We start from the raw sequence: 20,426 nt of genomic DNA, 5'->3' as shown, positions 1-20,426 counted from the left end.
GATGGCTACAGAAATGAAATAAATAGATATTTTGTAAAATTTCTGGTATGACCCAAAAGGGTTTTTAAAAATAATAAACAAGTCAGGACATGAAAATTAATAATTGAGCCATAATAAAATTGTGAATTGCTCGTATTAAATAAATAAATAACAACACTTTACCAGTTAATGACAGGTCATAAGCCCTGTAAATAGAAATAGATTATCACACTAATCATTACTCTTCAGCCAGAATTACTTCCTTCGTCTCTGTTCAGATACTGGTCTCGTAATCTCGTAGATCTCGGTCAAACTGCCAGAGTTCTGGTTCATAAGACACACATGTCATTGTGTATACTTTTATTTTGCCTGAGTTATGAATATTGAAGCGTCAATTTGCATTCGTGTGTCAAACGATTATTTAAATTGATTTCTAATTACAATATAGAGGTGTTATATTGATTGCCGTATACTAATTATTTGCATTTTAATAAGTGATATTTCCCATTGATAATTCTGAATTACAGAAAGCGAGATAAATGTAATGATTTCGTTTAATTACAGCAGAGGTCGTTTGGTACAAAAATATCATGCCTCTACTAGGAAAGTTCAGCATAAAATTGATAACTATAAGTCCTGAAGATAATCTTAATGCGTTGCAATATAAATTGTAAATTTTTTGTAACAATCTGGTCTCGTCTGTCAAAAACAAACAATATTTCATTAAAGACACTGGATTAAAAGTTCTTCATTTTGAATATGAAATATTAAAATTAGACAACTTGGAAATCTTAGAAATTAAAAAAGCGATTCGTAATAAAAATAAAAAAAACTTAATTTTCTTACGTCCACTTTTGTCTAGTTTTGAGCGTATCCTTCTCACATTACCATCCTTACAAGACCAAAAAACTTAATTTATTATTTCCATATACAGTATAATATTAATAAAATAAAATGGGATGGAATTAATTAGTTAAGTACAGCTTATGTGGCTTTGAAACTGGTCGGTAGATAAAAAAGTGGTTAGTAACAAAGCTGTTTTAATTTATTTTATTCAAGTGAATAACCACAAAGTTAGTGCTTTAATTTTTTTTTTTTTAGGAATAGCAATAGACGTTAAAATAAAAGAAATAAAAAAATAAAGATCATAGCAATCGGTGTGCTAATGCAGTACCCTATGCACTTTAGGTGCGGAAAGGGAATGAAGATGATGATTTACAGGGCTTCTGATCTGTCGTTAGCTGGTTTGACAGATCACTTTTAGCATAGTGCAATATTTATCATTTTTTTGTGTTCATATTTATTCGATCATTCCAACTATTGATTTTTTTTTAAAACTTTAGTTTAAAAAAATACAGATATTTAAATGTTGCTGGGATTGTGAATGTTACACAGGGCGTGAAGTGGGCACTAAAATCACTTCTCTGAAAGATTACTGAAAAATTATATTGGATGAGACATCATTAGAACTCAATTTCCTAAAAATTTGGGTCATGGTAAAGCATTTATAGTTGTTTCGTAAATATTGACGACATTATAGTAATCGCACGATTTTCAGGGTATAATGATTGTAATGATTTATAATTGCAATTCTGCAAGATCATAGGATTTAAAGAAAGAATAAAATTTAAAAAAAACATACCTAAATACCTCAATTTGAGGACAATCCACAATTTCGCTGTTATATCTTTTCTTCCACAAACTTGAAGCCGTTTCAAGACCACTACTTTAAGCAGTATCTTTTGTTAAAAATCCATTATAATATAATTAAAATATTACAACAGAGATGGAGAATAATTAGAAGAAGTAAATATGGAAATCTACCGTACATTCGCGGAGACTGGACCGCTGTGCACGTGCAAACCACGAACCTACTGCGTGATATCACAGGATTGGCCTATTTCACACCACTTCACACCACGTCAAAAATCTACACGGCATGATAAAATACAATACGGCAGATCGATATTTATTTATTTAATGCCTGGCAAACGTAATAAATGGTACACCATGATACTAAATAATTTCCAGTCAATTTTCTTGTGCCTGATTTTTATCCGAGAGTACTCGCTAAATTTAAATAATCATTTTGATAAAATTATCATTGAAATCTCTTTTGTTAAGTTAAATTATATAATTTGAATCGGGTTGTGGTCCCGTGGCTAGTGTTGCTGACTCACGGATCAGCTGGGATAGTAGAACAAAAAAAAAAGTCGACTGTCGCTTAAATTGAAGTAAGGGTTGCGTTTAAAAAAAATCAAAGATTTTCGAGTCAAATAATATAAACCTAAAACTGCACCAGCAAATTGCCAAAACTTGTATGGAGCAGATTGATGTACGGTTGTGAGACATGGTGCCTTACCGAAAGAGATAAAAAAAAACTAGAGGCCTTTGAGATGTGATGCTGCAGAAGAATATCAGGAAAATCCTGGAGAGACCACATCACTAATGACGAGGTTCTCAGCAGAAACGAAGAAGGGAGGCACCTAATCAAAATCATCTTAGAGAAGCGAGCCTAATAGATCGGTCACATTATACGCCATGAGGGTCTCCTGCATGACATAATGAAGAGTATGGCTGAGGGGACAAATTACAGAGGGCGCCCCCGAAGAACGTGTGCGAGGATTTGAACTTCGCCTCATATGTCGAGCTGAAGAGAGCTGCAGAGAATAGAGACCAGTGGAGGACGAGATGCAGGACTTTGCTGCAAACCAATCCCCAGGATTGAGATCGCGAAAAAGAATAATAGATTATAATCAGTGGCGGCTGTAAGGGTTAAAAATGGGGAGGTCATTTCTTTCACTAAATAGGTACTGTGGATTTCACAACAATTTTCACACAATTTTTTCTTGTAAAAATACATAAATATATTTATGTCTATATAGATTTTTTCAATATGATACACAAATTTACAAAATACCTAACATTGCGACTAGAGTTTATCTTGGCTCATAGAGTATCTTAAAAGGGTCTTAAATCGCTTTAGCGTCGAAAAACATCCTTCACTCTCAACTGTCGTCATCGTAATTCCACGAATAAAAATTACTAGTACATTTAACTTTTAAGACTCAAACAAATTACTAAAAATGTACAGAATTTAAATTTTACCAGTCAACATGAGTTTAATTCACACGAAACAGGACAAACACCAGGTAATTAAACACGTGCAAGAAACAAAATAATATTAATTCACAAAGCTCATTTCAATCTTGTAAAAAGGGACGAGTGAAAATAAGCTCATTTTAGCCTTTGCCATTAAGAATTTGTCCTTGTGTAAGTACGTAAAATACGTAGGAGTTAAATTACCATCGAATCTCTTCCAGTCTAGACCAATGCTAATATCATATTCATATTATACATCTTCCTTGTTTCATATTGTTATCTCCCGGGACAATGCCCGCGATCGAACTAATTTTGGGTGAAATGTTCCGATGTTCATGTACGCACGGAACGTTTTATCTCTTTCTTTCTCATGAGAAAATCTTGAGATAAAACATCAGCTTTGGGACAGTTACAAAAATGACCCGTGCATTCGACATAACATGAATATTTGACGGTGCGCATGATTAATAGTATTCTATATAACATCTATAAAAACATAAAAATTAAGAGGTCTTTATATATTTCAATTAATGTTTTTTTTAAATTTTTTAAATTATTATTCTATGTTATACTTGTACTTATATTTTTGTTGTCGATTGTTTGTGTCAAATTTTTTTTTTTTTCAATTTTTTTTATCATCTTGGACTGCTAAAAGCAGTCGACTTGAATAAACCTTCTTGAAAGCGGAATATAGAAATAAATCATTTACAGGGCTAATGACCCACCATTGATTGACCTTAATGATTATTTCAAATACTGTGTATTTTTATACTACCCCTCCGGATCCTTCAGAGATATTGTTACTTCCATATGGTTCATAAGTCAAACAATCTACCACACAGAAGACATTGGTAATTTTTTTTGTTTATTCATAAATTTCATAAAAAGTACATGTTTTTGTAAAATTCTAAACATATCTACTTTTACACATCTAGTAAATGTTATCACTGTTACTCTCCAAAAAAGGAGACTAACTCTTGTGCTTGGAGAGTGACTTACACTGTTTTAGTTGTTTATTTATAGGAGTTTATATAATTTAAATACGAGTACATGAAAATTAAATATAAAAACATAGGATATATTTAGAAAAAACGCTTTTATATTATGATGTACGAAGCCTATGTCAAAAGTAAATTGAGTTACATGATCGCCTTCTGGGGAACTGGTAACAAGACAGACATAACAAGAATACAAAGACAACAAAATAAAATTCTTAAACTAACATAACCCTACCTGACCTCTACGACTGAACTGTACAAAAAACACACCAGTTTGACATAAACTACTTGACTAAAATTGAGACCTTAAAAATTGTTCACAAAATAACACTGGGAAACATACAAGACGACGACATAATATTAGTCAAAAATGCTGACATACACAAATATAACATCAGACAACAACAACACTATCATATTGAAAAAGCAAAGATAAACACAGGACAGTCAAAAATACTACATAATGGAATTAAACACTACAACGACCTACCTTACTACTTGAAAACTTTTACTAGAGACAAATTTAAAATCAATCTGAAAAAGCACATGATGACTGAACTAACTAGACTTGACGAGACATAAAATGACTAGACAATATTAAATTCTAATGTCACCCTAACGGGTTTTTTAAAATAGTAAATAAATAAAATAAAAAAATATTATATAATTTCTTTGTAATGTATTTTAGGTCAATTATTTTCATTAGTGGCAAAATTTGGAGGGCATTGACGCAATGGACATTAGGGAAAGTCGCCAGTGATTATAATTATCAATATTTTAAAATTTCCTAACTCTGACTTAATTAATTAATTTTGGATAACTTATATATCGCTATTTTCGTAATAAAATACCTCAAGGGCGCTTTACATGGTGATTCTATTGTTAAGTTAATTTAATTGAAGCTTTTAAATTTGTAATTTAATTAAAATAATTTATTTTGTTGTCACGTGCTACGGATTTATTCAAATGATTTAGAGAACAAGTGGGTTTTAAGTTTTTTCCGAAACATCACTTCACTTTCACAGCCTCGCACCTCTGCTGGGAGAGCATTCCATGCCATAGGGCCTGCGACCGCAAATGCGCGTTCACCAAATTTAGTGCGCTGTTTGCGTAGAGGTATAATAACTTTTCCTCTCGCCGTAGACGTAGCTGATCTAAGCGTGAGACGCCTGTCAGCTAGTTCATCTGGAATGCATAGTTCCCTTAGATATTCCGGAGTCGAGTTGTGCAGTGACTTATACATAAGCCAACAGAGTTTGTATTCGACCCTCTGTGGAAAACGTAGCCAGTGTAGTTCCCGAAGTAGTGGAGTGATATGACTGAACTTAGAGATTCCGAAAATAAGTCTCGCTGCAGCATTCAATACATGACACCCTTCATATATGTCAGCTAAAGATAAAACCTATGATAAATACATAATGACAAGTATTGATTATGCGCAACACTAAACTGGTAGCTATCCGGAGATAATCGCATCATCCACACGTGATTGTAACCACTCGGCCACCGAACGCCGCCACCGCCACACCGCCACCTGTCACAAATAGTTATATAACACTTGACAGCCAGAGGCCTCACCTGGTTGGACGTTGGACACACACCCATATTTGATTTACTGAACTTCGAGCAAATGCGGTCACTAGGGCGGGCAAAACCGGAAGACGCTGTATACATATATACAGATGTTGCATTTAAAACTTAAAAGTAAAAAACATTTAAGTATTAAATGTATTATTTAAATTATTTTAGGCCCTTAAATATCTGTAGCTTAAAGAATGCACAGCAGCTGACGGTGCCTCGACAGAAATACTACTACGGAGATAGAACAATGGGGAGTCTAGCACCAAATTAATAGGCTGGATTCATACTTTTTTTTATTTTTTTTTTTATCAATATTCCTACAGAGATGAGGTAGATTTTTTTTTCTTTCAAATTCAGGATTATCGATATTCGAGCGTTTACAGGGCTTATGACCTGTCATTGGCTGGGTTGAGTGGCCACTTTACGTTTTTACAACATTCCCCATTCCGCTTATTAGCGAATATCGATACTACTCCCCCTCGGGAGAAATCCAGATTTGTGTATGTACAAAAATACACATACCAAAAAATAATGTTGGATTCATACTCTTCATTCATAATTCATTAAATCATTAAATCAAATGCAATTTTCCACTCTTACTTTCCTTCAACCATCCTTTACCACTCCTTATCAACTTCCTTCTTTTCCTTTCCACTATATCCTTGTTTTGTCCATATTTATCTTATTTTAAAATAAAGCATATTTATTATTTTTACATTTTCAACTTTAAGCCGTCATCGCTTTATTACAGTATTATTTAGTGAATACATATAATTGGATGGCAGGCCCTACTATGTATACATTTTATATAGTTTTTTTTAATTATAATAATTTAACCTGTACATCTGTTTGTATTCGAAATAAATAAAATAAAACAAAATATAAAAGTTATCCATAATTTAAAAAAAACAATAAAAAAAATATGTCAGGAAAGATGTGTGTGGCGGTTCATTCTTTCTGTCTGCGGCGTGATGGTAGTAGCAGCAGTAGCAGTAAATGCCAAGACTGACAATTTCCTTCCTCAAAAACGGTTTGTCTATTCAGTTGCAATAAATTTCAAATATTTTTATAGATCAGTTTTAAACAGAGCAATGGCGTAATAAAGCATCCAATAAAACTGTCACAGGCTCGCTCAGCGTCGCGGCAGTATTACACAACCCAACGACAGCAACTCAACAGCCAGTTTTTGCCCACCTAGACACACTAAGAAAAGTGAAACCATGCCATCGAACAAATAACGAAAGTGGCTTTGTTGATTTACCTTATTTTTAAACATTTAACTGTCCATAATTTATATCAAATACCTTTTTTGACTTTATTAAAATGTCATTCCTGAATGGTGTGCATAATGCGGTCGTGTCACAAGAACGGAAAATACAATTTACTTATTTTATTGTACATTATTACAAAATACTTTTTTAATTGTGTGTTTATTACGTCATAAAATTTCAATGTTCAGTCAATTTCAATACCGAAGAAATCAAATTATAGTAAATATTAAATGTATGTATTATTACTGTGTTTTTTTTATTATTAACTTTTTAAAAATCATTATTATGTTGTTGAAATTCCATTTGTCGATGCGTTTTGGAGCTGCGCAAGACTTTTTGTGATGTTAGCTATCATATTATGTAAACGTTATCAACTATCAAATATCTAAATTTAGTAAATGGGGTCTAGAATTTCAATCGTCCATGCGCTCAGTAGCTGCAAGACTTGTTGTTATCTAACTTCTAAATTTATAAATTCGCTTTTTATTTCGTTTTTAAAATATCACTTAAACTCTAAACTTCATCGTCAAATAAAAAAAAATTAAAAAAATGCAAATAGGGGCTAGGTTTCTTATTGTCCTTACGCTCTGTAGATGCAAGACGTTCTGTTATCTAGCTCATGTATATATTATTATTGTAATATATCATAATTGGAGACGCGGAACTAGAATCCCAACCGTCCATGCACTCTGTAGCTGCAAGTCGTGTTGGGATATTTATTTATTGTACAGCACCCTTGAGGTGATTTTCACAAAAATGGCACCAAATAAATTATCCAAACATTATTATTATTACTTTTCTAAAATCATTTTTAAAGTAAAAAGGGCCGATGAAAATATAAGCGACCAACAACATATTTTTTTGCTACTTCTTAGTAGTTATTATAATAAAAATACCTTTATAGTTTTATTCCACTTTTATTTTTTATTTTTTTTACCAGTGACCGGGTTTCGTCGTGACCAACATCTTCAGACTGGCGGAATAAAACTATATAGGAAAACGTCAGACGTAAAAGTGTAATAAAACTATATGGGTATTTTCATTATAATAATTAAAATGCAGTTCCACCAAGAAATATCAGTGGAAAAACTCTTATTAGAAGCATAAAAAAAAAATATAAACACCTCTCTCCCCTTCCACTCCCACCAAGTCCATATACTATTGTGTCTTTCAAATTTCCTTTAAAATAATTTTCAATATGTAAACATGTTCTTAAAAATGCCCACTGGGCGTATATATAAATAAATATATAAAAATTAAACATGTGAAAAATACGTCTTCAACGTTTGTAAGATAAAGGTTAAAAAAACACATAAATGCGTTTTTATAACTTTAATCTAAATTACTAGCGGACCCGACAGACGTTGAGCTGCCCAAACGTTGGCTTGCCTACTATTAGCTTGGAAAAAGGATCATTGATAAGAAGTTACCTAGTTACTTGTTTATTATTGAATTCCAAAACTAAAAATTGTAATTATTCTAATATTGAATTTAAGAAGGTACCGAGGAATTTTTTTATGGTATAGTTCCAAAACATAAAAAAATCATTTTGAATATGCATAATTGTTTTTGCTAATGTCGAAATCTGCTCTTCTTACAACAGGGGCGCACTTTATTTAGGATTGCGATTTTCAAAAATGTACTGAATGTCAGGAAAAATAATTTTGGTATTACCGAAAATCCAGTTAAAAGAAACAAATGGAAAGAATTTAAGGAAAAAATCTGATTGGAATCCATAAAAAGCGAAGAATGTATGTAAACATTCAAAAACAAACTTTTTTTAACCACAAAAAAACAACACCTTCCATTCTTTTTTTGTATTTGCATTCTTGTCTTATGCAACCCTAGTAGGTCGATGAAAAAAGTTTTATGCTCCTAACTTTTTTTTACAGATTAGATTAGAACAATTTAATATTTACGAACACGCGCAGTGCAAAGATCTACATTTCGCTGAAAACCGCACGTAAATCGGTTAAGCCGTTTAGGAGAAGTTTAGTGACATCACACGAACAGAAGAATAATGTATGTAAAGATTTTTTTTTGTTGTATACAATGCGGTACCGCAAATGAAATTGAAATGTTATTATACAATGAGGTACCGCAGTAGTTATGAATTATCACAATTGACCAAGTAAATATGATGCAGATACTAAAAAACCGCCACATGACATTGACTTAAAATATCTAGAACTGCAGTTTCGTATATTATGGCTTCCTTTTACTGACACTCGACAATGAAGGTCTGTGCCAAGTCGTGCAAAACTCAATACATTGTACTCTATTCACTTATTTACTTTTCCAATCATTTTACAATGACGTGTGCAAAATTACCAAAGCACATTGTGGGCTTTTCAATAATGTTGGTCAAGATAAATCGCAATCAGATTGAGTGTTGCATTGGTTACCTGCATTCGGCATTTTGCGTGCACTATAAAAATGATATGCGCGACAAACAATTTCAATTAATAGGTATTTAAATACTGTTTTTCTAACACTCTTTCGGAAATTCATCCCGATACTTTTTTTTATTATTTTTTTATTTATCGGGGATATCAACAGTAAGACATGTAACAAAAATATAACAAATAAAATATACAGAGAATAAAACCAATGACAGATTTCCACAGAAATACATTAAATACACGTACAATACATACTAGTGAGTTTGTGTGAGGGTAAGTGAGAAGGTGGGTGAGTGGGTGTTATATTGGAATGAGGGTGGACATGTGTGTAAAATAAGATAAAAAAGTATGTTTTAAGACGTGCATTTTAAATGTTATTTTTTTACAATCAAATGGATCAACAAAGGGAAAGTTCAAATTATATTCACGAGCAAAACGTGTAAGTGGATAGTTCTGGGCATAGTTTGTACTGTGCGAAAAAGCCTTATGCCTAATTAAAATCGACGTTTCGCTGTCCCGTTTTTGCACCTCATAACTGAACTTTTTTTTTTTCAGAAAGCATGATGAAGGAAATTATCTTTTGGTGACTGAAATTTTAAAATAATGATGATAATAATCTGATCTGACGTTATTAAATTTAAAAATGACTGCATTGAGATATAATATAAAGAGATATCACTCAATACGGCGGCCTCCGTAGTGTAGTGGTCAAGACGCTTGACTCACGCACAGAAGGTTCCGGGTTCGATTCCCGGTGAGAAAACAAAATTAAAATGGGATTTTTCTCAAGCCTGGGTGTTCTGTGATGTAATTCACCACTGTAGTTGGGCCTCCTGGCCTGTTGTGGTGCAAAACAAAATAAAAATAAAAATAAAATAAAATACAAATCAGAGCTAAAAAGTCGTCCACAAAGGAGAGGAATGACCAGCGGAGGGAGCAAGTATTGTCACGTCATATCACGTCGACTTTGACAAGCAAAATAAAAAGTACAGTAAAAAGCACGGACTGTTTACATCGGTCTACTGTAAGTTCTATTCAGTATTTTTTTAAATTTTTTATTTTTATTTTCTTTTTTTTATTTTCTTTTATTCAGGGAACATACAGTACAGTTACAAAGTTTAATATTTTACACAATTGAACTTAATTCTAATGGACCAGTGAAGTTTCCATATTATGTCGCTCCCTTCCGCATACGCGTCACCTTTGTTTATGGTTTCACTATACACCCGACTAACTGAGCAGGACAGAGACAAGAGATAGCTTACGACTGGTAACATATTAATAAAACGTTTTATAAGATGAAAATAGCTATTTTAAACAATTATTGATTAAGATAAAATCATTACTTAGCGGTGAAAAGTTATACCATCGCCCTTTCCATCCTTTCCAGATCGATTTGTGCAGCATCTTAGCGTACATATAAGCATTTTAGTAATTGCGAGGAGAAAAGTAGCAGGTGAACGCTCGCAACAGACCAAAGTCCGTTCTATCAAACGTTTGCCAATAGGCCGCAGGTTGAGATAATATATTTTGAACCTTCATATTTACTCCAGTTGTATACCTCAATGACTAAACATAGGATTTTTGCTACCATGCGTGTTTGCGATATGGTCAAGAAGATTAATGACAACACTCGACAAAGATTCTCCATATAATTTGCCAAATTTTCAGAGAAAGTAGTCTAGTAAAATTCAATAAAAATTGCAATATACGAAATTGAAAATTTTAAAAGAGTAACCTCGATAATTGACAAAAAAAAAACGTTTTTTGTCGAGTGAAACCGATAGGAAGACCTGCGGACTTTAAAGCGGTTTCGAGTATTTAAAGGAATCTAATTCCACTTATAAGTATTTTTCAACTTTATGCAATTTTTCAAAGAAATCCCTTCAAATCGTGCATACTGCTGGCGACGACGTATTTACTGGAGACAATGACACAAAGAAAAATGTGGAAACGCTCAAATGCACGCAATGGAGAGGTCCATTCTTGGTTTAACCCTAAAAGATAGAAAAACAAATTATGGAATTAAGCTCAGAATCAGAGTGGTGAACATCATGGATCGTGTAGCGAAGTTAAAGTGGCATAGGGTAAGGCGTGTTGCAAGGCAGGATGCCACAAGATGGACTCCAAGAGATCTGAAATGGAGACCTTGGGAGAATAAGAGAAGCGTCGGAAGACCTCAAAAGAGATCGGCCGACGATGTACCCGCTCTGTTATAAGAAATGATAGAGAAGGATGGAATACGTCTTTATTCAGCAGAGAGATGAAGGCCGAGGAAGAAGATGGGTGTGAAACAGAAGAATAAAAAGTCTAGTTAATAATACATTATCAATTCGACGCACAACGAAGAATATTTTGCAAATCTTAATAAGAAATCTGTCTAGCAAGTTTAACAATGAGTCTCATTTGAATGCATAACAGCGTCACAGCTCACAGCGCTAAACTGTATTTGGCTGTCAATTTTTTTATTGACAAGTCAACAGCTAAATGGGCGCACTCACGTATCAACTCATGCTCTTGAACTCAATTAAACACGTCATCATTACGAAATAAAGAACACAGCCTAGAAAAAAAAGAGAAAATGCATGATCGTGTAGCCAAAACATTATAAACGGTCGGGTTTGATTGAATTATTTTTTTTTACCCCGGGATTCAATGAGTAAATACGTATTTTTTAAATCATTGATTTCATCGGCGAATTCCAAAATTGTTTGTCAACAAGATAAGATAAACGACATGAAACCGCAAAGGCTTGGTCTACTTCTCAATTAAAATGCACAACCTACTTCCCTTGTCCACAAGGACAATTCATTATTAATACTTATAATCATTTAAAACAGTTATCAAAATGTAAATAATAAAGATAGGTTGTGCTTAGATTAGACTGGATCAAGCCAGGGGTGCAATAATTGAAGGTAGTTTTGCAAAATTTTTGAAAAAAATTGATATTGGTGTTATCGGGTATAGTAAGGTCTATTCTATGTTCTGCTAAACACAGCCAAGCCACTTTCGTGCAAAAAACTGTATTACTTTCTACTAATAGTGACGATCTCAAAAACGGCATTTCTCAATTTGCCGAAAACACCCACAGCTCTAGAAAAATCTTACGGTACCTTAAAACTACTTCTATAACTGGTCAAATACGTAATTAGATACTTGTTTGAAATATAAAAAAAAAAGATGTTTTATTTGTCAATCATTGTCAAAGTCAAAAAGATTCTAACTGTTGTTTAGATTTGATTATTCACTCTTTTCACAAACGTGCTATTATCTCAGTTTCACTTTTCTTTGGCTGGCTGCTTTCTTCATAACTACGCTTAGTTATGAATCTTCTCTATGCCCTAGAAAGTGGTAAATTTTAGGATATTTATTTTTCCCATACGACTAATTTTTGCTTAATATATGGCCACACTGGTGATCAAACGTCAAAAAATATAATCACGTGAAATCAAACATGACGATTTTCATTCAAAATATTGTTAATTTTTTTTTTGCATTTTCGTTTTTTAATTATTCTTTTTGCACCACAACAGGCCAGAAGGCCTAATTACAGTGGTGATTTACATCATGAAACACCCAGGCTTGAGAAAAATCACATTTTATTTTTTTGTGTTCTCACCGGGAATCGAACCCGGAACCTTCCGTGTGTGGGTCAAGCGTCTTGACCACTACACCACGGAGGCCACCTGATCGTGTTGTTGTGAATAGTTGTGATCTTAAGCATTACTCAAAACTATTTATTCGGTTGAATTAACCAAACCGTAATAGTTTTTTTTCCGTTTTTACAGAGGTTTTTTTTACACCTTTTGACGTTTAATCATCAGTGTGGCCATTATATGAAGCAAAGTGTTGTCGTATTAACAAAATAAAAATCTTCAAACTAATCACTCTCTAGGGGTAGAGAAGATTCAAAATATCACCATAGATGGACAAACGAGTGGTGCATTTATTTGTGGATGTCTTGTGAAATATTTGATATGCACGATATTATTCTAAAAATAATTTAAATGTGGAAAAATACTTGTGACTTACCACAAGAAGACCAGCATGAGGATCTCTTCTGATTACCAGAGCCGCCATACTATCCTCGTCTTGGTATGTATCTCCAACGTGAACTTTGTCGTCAGCAGTCTGCAAACAATAAAAAAAAATTACAATCAAACAAATTGAAATTAATGACAATATTTTACCTAGACTACACTGACTAGCGGCTAGGTAACGAGTATGGTGAAGTTGATATATGTCGTCTGTGTTTATACAATTGTAGGTTAAGTTTTCAAAAGGTCATAAATTAATATGTGTAAAATTTCTTAATATTGTTCTTTATTTACTATTTTTTTTCATTTATCTCTATAATAATGTAAATACTTATGTGCATGTATATGTATATGCATGTATATGTGTGTGTATATATTTATTTTATTTATTCATATTTTTCGCTTACAAACTATAATTAATAATAAAAATAATGTGACCTCACTGGGGTTTCCCGTGCCGGGGACACTTAACAATTTAGTTTTTTTAAAATTACATTTGAGAATAAACAAAGAAGACTAACTTAAAAAACAAACATAATTAACAAATATTCAGACAGTTTTAAAAACAAAGTATTTATGTACATCTATATTATTTATTTTACAAAACACACAATGAAAACAACAAAAACCTAACATAAGCCATACAGTTGTGGAGCAGTTGATTCAGCATTTGTATGGGCGAATGAGACAATCCATTTTACTTCTACCTAGCTCCACTATCCATTTTTTATAGCCTTTTTAAACATTTTCTCTTAACTAATTGTTTTAATAGATAGTGGAAGTAGGTTATAGATTTTAATAGAATAATACTCAAAATCCCTTTGTCCGAAGTATTAGTTTGTATTTGTTTAAGTTGTTTATGTGTTAAGGATCTAGTGATTATATTATTTGTATGTGATGGATTGTGGGGGTTATGTCTTTCATTTGAGTTTGAATCTATAAGTGAGTATTGTTTTAGCGTATAATTGTTTTGGTGTCATAAGTTGTGTTTTATGGAATATTTCTTCAGTAGATGTCTGTATCGGTACTCTGAGTATTATTTTAATGATGGATTTTTGTGCAACAAACACACTATTTAAAACTGTGTCACTCGCACCACCCCAACCGATTATACCGTACTCCAAAATTGATTGGCACAATGCAAAATAAATCTATGCATATAATACATGAGTTTGAAAACCTCTGTTCTAGCTCCATAAGCCAGGGAGAATATACAGGAATACGTTTGTGAGAAGAAAAGTGAGGCCGCGTTTACTCTGAAGGATTTCAATGCGCGTAAATTTTTTATTTTACTGAGGTATTTTTGTTAATGCAGTGAAATCGTAACGGATCAATTAGTTTAAATGTAATTATATTTAAAGTAATATTATAAAACGGTGTGTGACAAGTTCGCCATATATAATACAGCTGTCAGTTGGCGTTGGGCAAACAATGAAGTGGCGAAACATTACAAATCTAGATCGGTGTTTTTGTTTTCAGACAGAATTAATTGTAATTAGCATAGACACTAGAAATTTATGCAACCATCGATAATCCAATTCTATCCACTTGACATTTCAGTTACGGATCATTTAAATTTTGAATTATAGAAAGCAATTTCGGATAATTGATTATTTCATAAAATATGAATCTATGACGAGGAATTTCAAACTACAGTTTCTATTAAGCGAAAGAAAAAAGATGTTATTTAATGATTTTTTTATTTTATATGCCGTAATCATCATTTTCTTTCCGCATCTAATGATGCGTAGGGCACTGCGTTTGGATGTCCAATTAAAAAAATGCCGAAGTCTAATTTTATCGGTTTTAAGTTAGGTACACTGCCGTGTAGAGCATTTTGTGAACTATACATTAACCTAATTAATTTTTAGTAAAGAATACCCATATCGAATTTTGTATTTAAAAAATGACATAAAAGGTATCCTTTTAATTTAAAAAAATCTCTTAACCCAAGAGTTTTTTTTAACTGCGATAAAATCCCTTAGTCCTTAAAATACTTTTTTTTAAATCCATAAGCGCTGACCTAAGGCTTAAGTGCACTTTTTTACAAGCAATAATTTTGTAACTAAACATGTAACAATTTTGTATTTTTTTGTCTTAAAATAAAGAAGAAGAAAAACTTTACAATGCAAATTTTAAATTTTCCTTAATTCTGTCATTTAACCTTTCAGGAACAAAATAAACACTTATACTTGAAATATCTCAGAACTACAAAAATGGACATATGCATTTTTTAAATTGGGCATCCATTTGTACACCAATAAAAGTGTATCTTGATAATTTTTGTTCCATGAATGTTAGATGATCAGTGTTACGCTTCAGGTACCAGTCCAGTAACTATGAAATATTCTAGTGTAAAAACACCTTTATTAATAAATATTTCAAGAGACCTCTTGCACGGCAGGCAAACGCGCTGACCATTACTCACAAGCTGAATCTGCCCTTATCTACCCACTAATGCAAGAGACCCCCGCCCCTTCTTTATTTACATTCAAATCACGTATGAAATATCACTTCCTGAATATTTGAATTTTTCCTTCCTCTCCCTCATCTCCTCCTCTCGTCCCAGTATAATGTAGATATGTAGTCAATTTTAATTTATTAAAAATGTATATGTTTATTTATATTTTGTTGTGTATTGAGAATATTACCATATACCACTGATTTTTACAAATTTAACGGTTGGGATAGGTAGGAAGAAATTGCTGTATGTCAATATGCCTGCCTTTATGCATATGAATGTACGGACATACGTTGCCCATACGGACAAAAACCATTATATGGGAAAAATAGTTTTCAGGCGTTGCCTAGTATGCAAAATAATTCAGTCAGATAAGTCTCTTCACAACAATAAAGGTTTCAGCTCTGTAGCTTCACTAAAATCACCAAATGGAAGAGTTGAAGAATTTGGATGTTCAAACATAGGCAAAATGTAAATGTAAATGCCTAGACTTCCATAATCCCTTCTTTAAGGTAATCTCCATCCCTGTTGTAATTTGTTAATCTTAATGACTCCCCAGGGGGTGAAATCCAGTCTTTTGTCTACAAACATTTGAACAAATTCAAATATTGTAATAAACCACGAAGTAAGCTACAGTTTACAACAATACAAGGGGCCGTAAAAACTCGGGTCGAGAACCGCAAGTGCAAGCGCAAACCGAAACCGTCGAAACTGAGGTAGACCCGCTTGATTTCATAAGGGAATTATTAAGATATAATTTTTTTTTTTTTTTTTTTTTTATTTTTTATTTTTTTTTTTTTTTTTTATTAAAAATAAATATTTGCGTTCTTATAATTTACCCAAATATTTAATTTTGAGGGCCATTCTCAACGAGTTCTAAATAACTCACTATTAGAAAATGGAATCAAGTTGGGGTAGAGTGGGATTCGAACCACGGACCTTTGGTCTGTGAGTCCGAGACACTAGCCACGGGACTTTTTGCAACAGATAGGTAGAACAGAATGCAGAATACTAAACATAGGCATAATGGTGACTATTATACAAGAGAAGAGTCAAGACCTAATATTACTTTATCAATTCATTAATTGACTGTCTTATTTTGCTGGAGTTGGTGTGTTTGCGTGTACCTGCTCGACATACCCGCCACAGATCTCCTTATTTTTCAGCATCGTTTTTTTAAGAAAGTTAGGGTGGAGGTTGGGCTTATCCAGAGACCTATATACGTATAATGAGTTAGAAACTACCTTGAATATATCTTCTCTTCAAGACCGTCGATATAAATCCGACCTTATAGTCCTATTTAAAATTCTTAACTCACTCTTTGATGCGCCTGAACTACTGAGCTCAATAAAATTAAATATCCCAACTAGAAACCTCAGACAAAACTTACTCTTTCATACCGATAACCATAGAACTAACTATGGTTTTCATTCCCCTATGACCAGAATTCTTAGGTCTGCCAACAAACATACCAGTCTTGATTTCTTCGATAGCAAGTTGTCTTTTTTCAAACGATCACTGAATCAAATTCAATTATAAACACCTCTCTCCCGCTTCCACTCCCACAAAGTCTAGTACAAACCATTGAGTCTTTCTAATTTTGTTATAATAATTTTCTATGTATAAATGTGTCCATAAAAATGCCCATTGGTTGTATATATAAATATTTATAGATAAATAAATGCCCAGACTTCCATATCCTTTCTTAAAAAAAATCTCCCTCAGTTGTAATAAATTTAGATAAATTTTATTATTTTTAAAATTTCATTAATTTATTTTATCATTCTGTTTTCAAATATATATTTTAAAGGTTAGATTTCTTGGTATTAAATTATGTACAATACCCACTTCATAAAGTAATCTTCTTATGCAACAGCATGCAATGGAAATAAAACGAATAATATTCACAGCAATTGTTACGTTTAAACAGCCAAATGTGAATACAGCATGATTCAAAAGTAACATTGGAAAATATTATATAATACTAGCAGACCCGACAGACGTTGTCCTGCCCAAACGTTGGCTTTCATCTTGGAAAAAGACTTTACATTGACAAGTAGGTACCTCGGTACTTGTTGATGATTGAATTCCAAAACCAAAAATTATCAATATTCAAAAATTTAATTAAATTAGGTACCTAGGTACTTGTTTATGGTTGAATTCCAAAACATAAAATAATCGATTTTCAAATATAGAATTCTTTTCGCATATGTCAAACTAAGCTCTTCTTACTAACAAGGGTGCACTTTATTTATGAATGCAATTTGCAAAAATGTATTGAGTTTCGGTTAATATTATTTTATTATTACCAAGAATCCAGTAAAAAGAATTAAGTGCGAGGAAAGTATAAGAAATGTAAGCCAGGAATCTGATTGGGATCCATAAAAGGCGAATGTTGTTTGAAAATATATAAAAAAAAAATAATAATCCCAAAAAAACAACGTCCTTAATTTTTTTTTTGTTTTTGCATTCTCGTCGAATGCAACCCTGGTAGGTCGATGAAAAAATGATTTTTGCTTCTTTCTTTTTTTAATAAATTCAGATAATCTTTTTGATAAATTCCCTCTAACGATTATAAATATATACTACCGCCCCCAAACCTTCAAGTTACGTCACGGTACACATATCTACGCTCTAAAATAACATAGCTTTAGTATGGCGTCATAGTTGAAGACAAAAGTCTTCCGACTGACTACAAAGGTATACTACCGATACCCCCACCATAAATTCTTGATGTAAGTACATCGGTTTTTACCGATGGGTCTAAAACCCCTCGATACGTCTATCTACGCAAAAAAAGGGTCAAAAATTTTGTTCCACCACGCAATTTTTTTTTCAATTATGATTTATTAAAAAAAAAAATCGTTTTGAGGTTGGCACTTTTTTTCTTAAATGCCTATTAAAAATATGAGAGAAATAAGTAAATTTTGAAATCGAATTAAAATCCGACATAACTGTCACTTTAATAAAACGAACGCCTAGATGTGAAAATAATGTCGCTAAGTTCTGTCCTATTAACAAATAAGAGTATCTAGGCGTTAAAAAGTTACCACTCTAAAATAATAATTTAGTTATTATATTTTTTCGATCTGTTTTACTATCTTTCTGAGAGAACGTATCGAGAGCCGGCTTTGTAATCGTTATGTACAACCTCAGTAGATAAATTCAGACGATCATTAAGCATATTGTTTTGGCAATGATTGAAAGTCATATTTAAGCGATCTTTTTTCGCTTAAATTGGGATTTATTGGAGTTTATAATCGCTTTGAAGTAGGCATTTTCTATCACAGAAGCCTATTTAAAATATAAATGAGAACTATTTTAAATGTTAATGACGTAAGGAACGCGGAATAATTGTTTGCGGTCATTCCATTGGCTTGTTTCGATCATATGCTGTCGATAAGACAAGTAGGTAGAACATACCGAGATAAGATACAGATAGTACAGAAGTTAAGTATACCGAATCGATATATACAGATGAAGATAGCGTTCATAATCGAGGGTTCTGTTGCTATATCGCATACATAACTTTTTTTTTTTCAGATAGATTTAAGACATAGAAAAAACACCTTTGTTTTAAAAATCATAAGTCCAACGTCATTTTTACATCATCCTATAGTCGCGACGGTCGTTACAGCTCGTAACTGTTGACCGCTTCGTAAATCAGCACGGCGCTGTTGCGAGCCGGTATTGTACGTGACATCAAGGAACCGCGAAACCGGTTATGGAGCCAAAATAAACAAAACGTACAGATACAAAAGAATAATAATGAATAAAATGTAAATAATAATTTAAAAAGACAATTCTGTGGTGTCAGGTGCAAGAGGATAAAGCCAACTGGTTTATATATTATCTTTTTAGCAAGAAATATATTCATTGTTATGATTTATCCAATCATTTCAATGTAGGCACTGATGCATAGTAAATAGACACGTTATTTCTATTTATACTAGCCAAATCTAATATATGGTAAATATTTCGTCCCTCTAAAACAGCTGTGTTAAAAAAATCAGCAATTGACAGATTTAAATACATAGTTCACATAACTTAGAATGGAAGCATGCACAAAGAGCTCGCAACCCACCTAGGAATTGCTGGAGCAACTTTTTATTTAATTTGGGATTTTTACAGCTATAACATAAACAAAACAAATGGAAAAATATTAAAAATACTTAAGCTAATTTAAAAAATCTACTGTAAATCTAATGACACATAATATATAAGAAAAGAGTTTACGTAATTGTATGTGTGTGACGTTTGTATTCATGTGTATGTGAATGTGTGTATGCGTAAATGAATGAGGGAGAGGGTGCGTGTGTGTGCGTGTGTGTGGGTGCGTAAGTATAAAAAAATAATTGTTTAAAACTTGTAAATAAATAAAAATGGTACAAGAAAGAGCTTGGTAAAAAGTTTGAAACCTTTTTGTGAAAATTCAAATCAAGAAAGGTTATAAATTGTATTTTTTAAAAGTATGTTAAATTTCAAAACCGTATTCTGAAAAATTAAAATTTTATTTTAAAATTTAACTGATACTTTTAACATGATGCGTGTTGTCTGAAACTCTATTCTATACTCGGTAAAAACGAAATGCCGAT

General features: G+C 32.5%; 1 protein-coding gene across 1 annotated transcript in view; it reads right to left on the bottom strand.

Annotated features, from left to right (window-relative positions):
• The window catches only part of sona (sol narae metalloprotease), a gene marked incomplete at its 5' end in the record, with an annotated part of 148,005 nt that overhangs the window by 105,634 nt on the left and 21,945 nt on the right, over positions 1-20,426 (bottom strand). Inside the window, one exon of the mRNA XM_088241346.1 lies at positions 13,366-13,464. Coding sequence (XP_088097472.1) covers positions 13,366-13,464 — 99 coding nt within the window. The remainder of the gene's footprint in view (positions 1-13,365; positions 13,465-20,426) is intronic.

This window comes from Micrasema longulum, unplaced genomic scaffold (assembly GCF_059751315.1).
Source record: "Micrasema longulum isolate JH-2025_06_02 unplaced genomic scaffold, ASM5975131v1 h1tg002850l, whole genome shotgun sequence".
In the NCBI taxonomy this organism is placed as follows: Eukaryota; Metazoa; Arthropoda; class Insecta; order Trichoptera; family Brachycentridae; genus Micrasema; species Micrasema longulum.
This window is presented reverse-complemented; position numbering and strand designations above follow the sequence as displayed.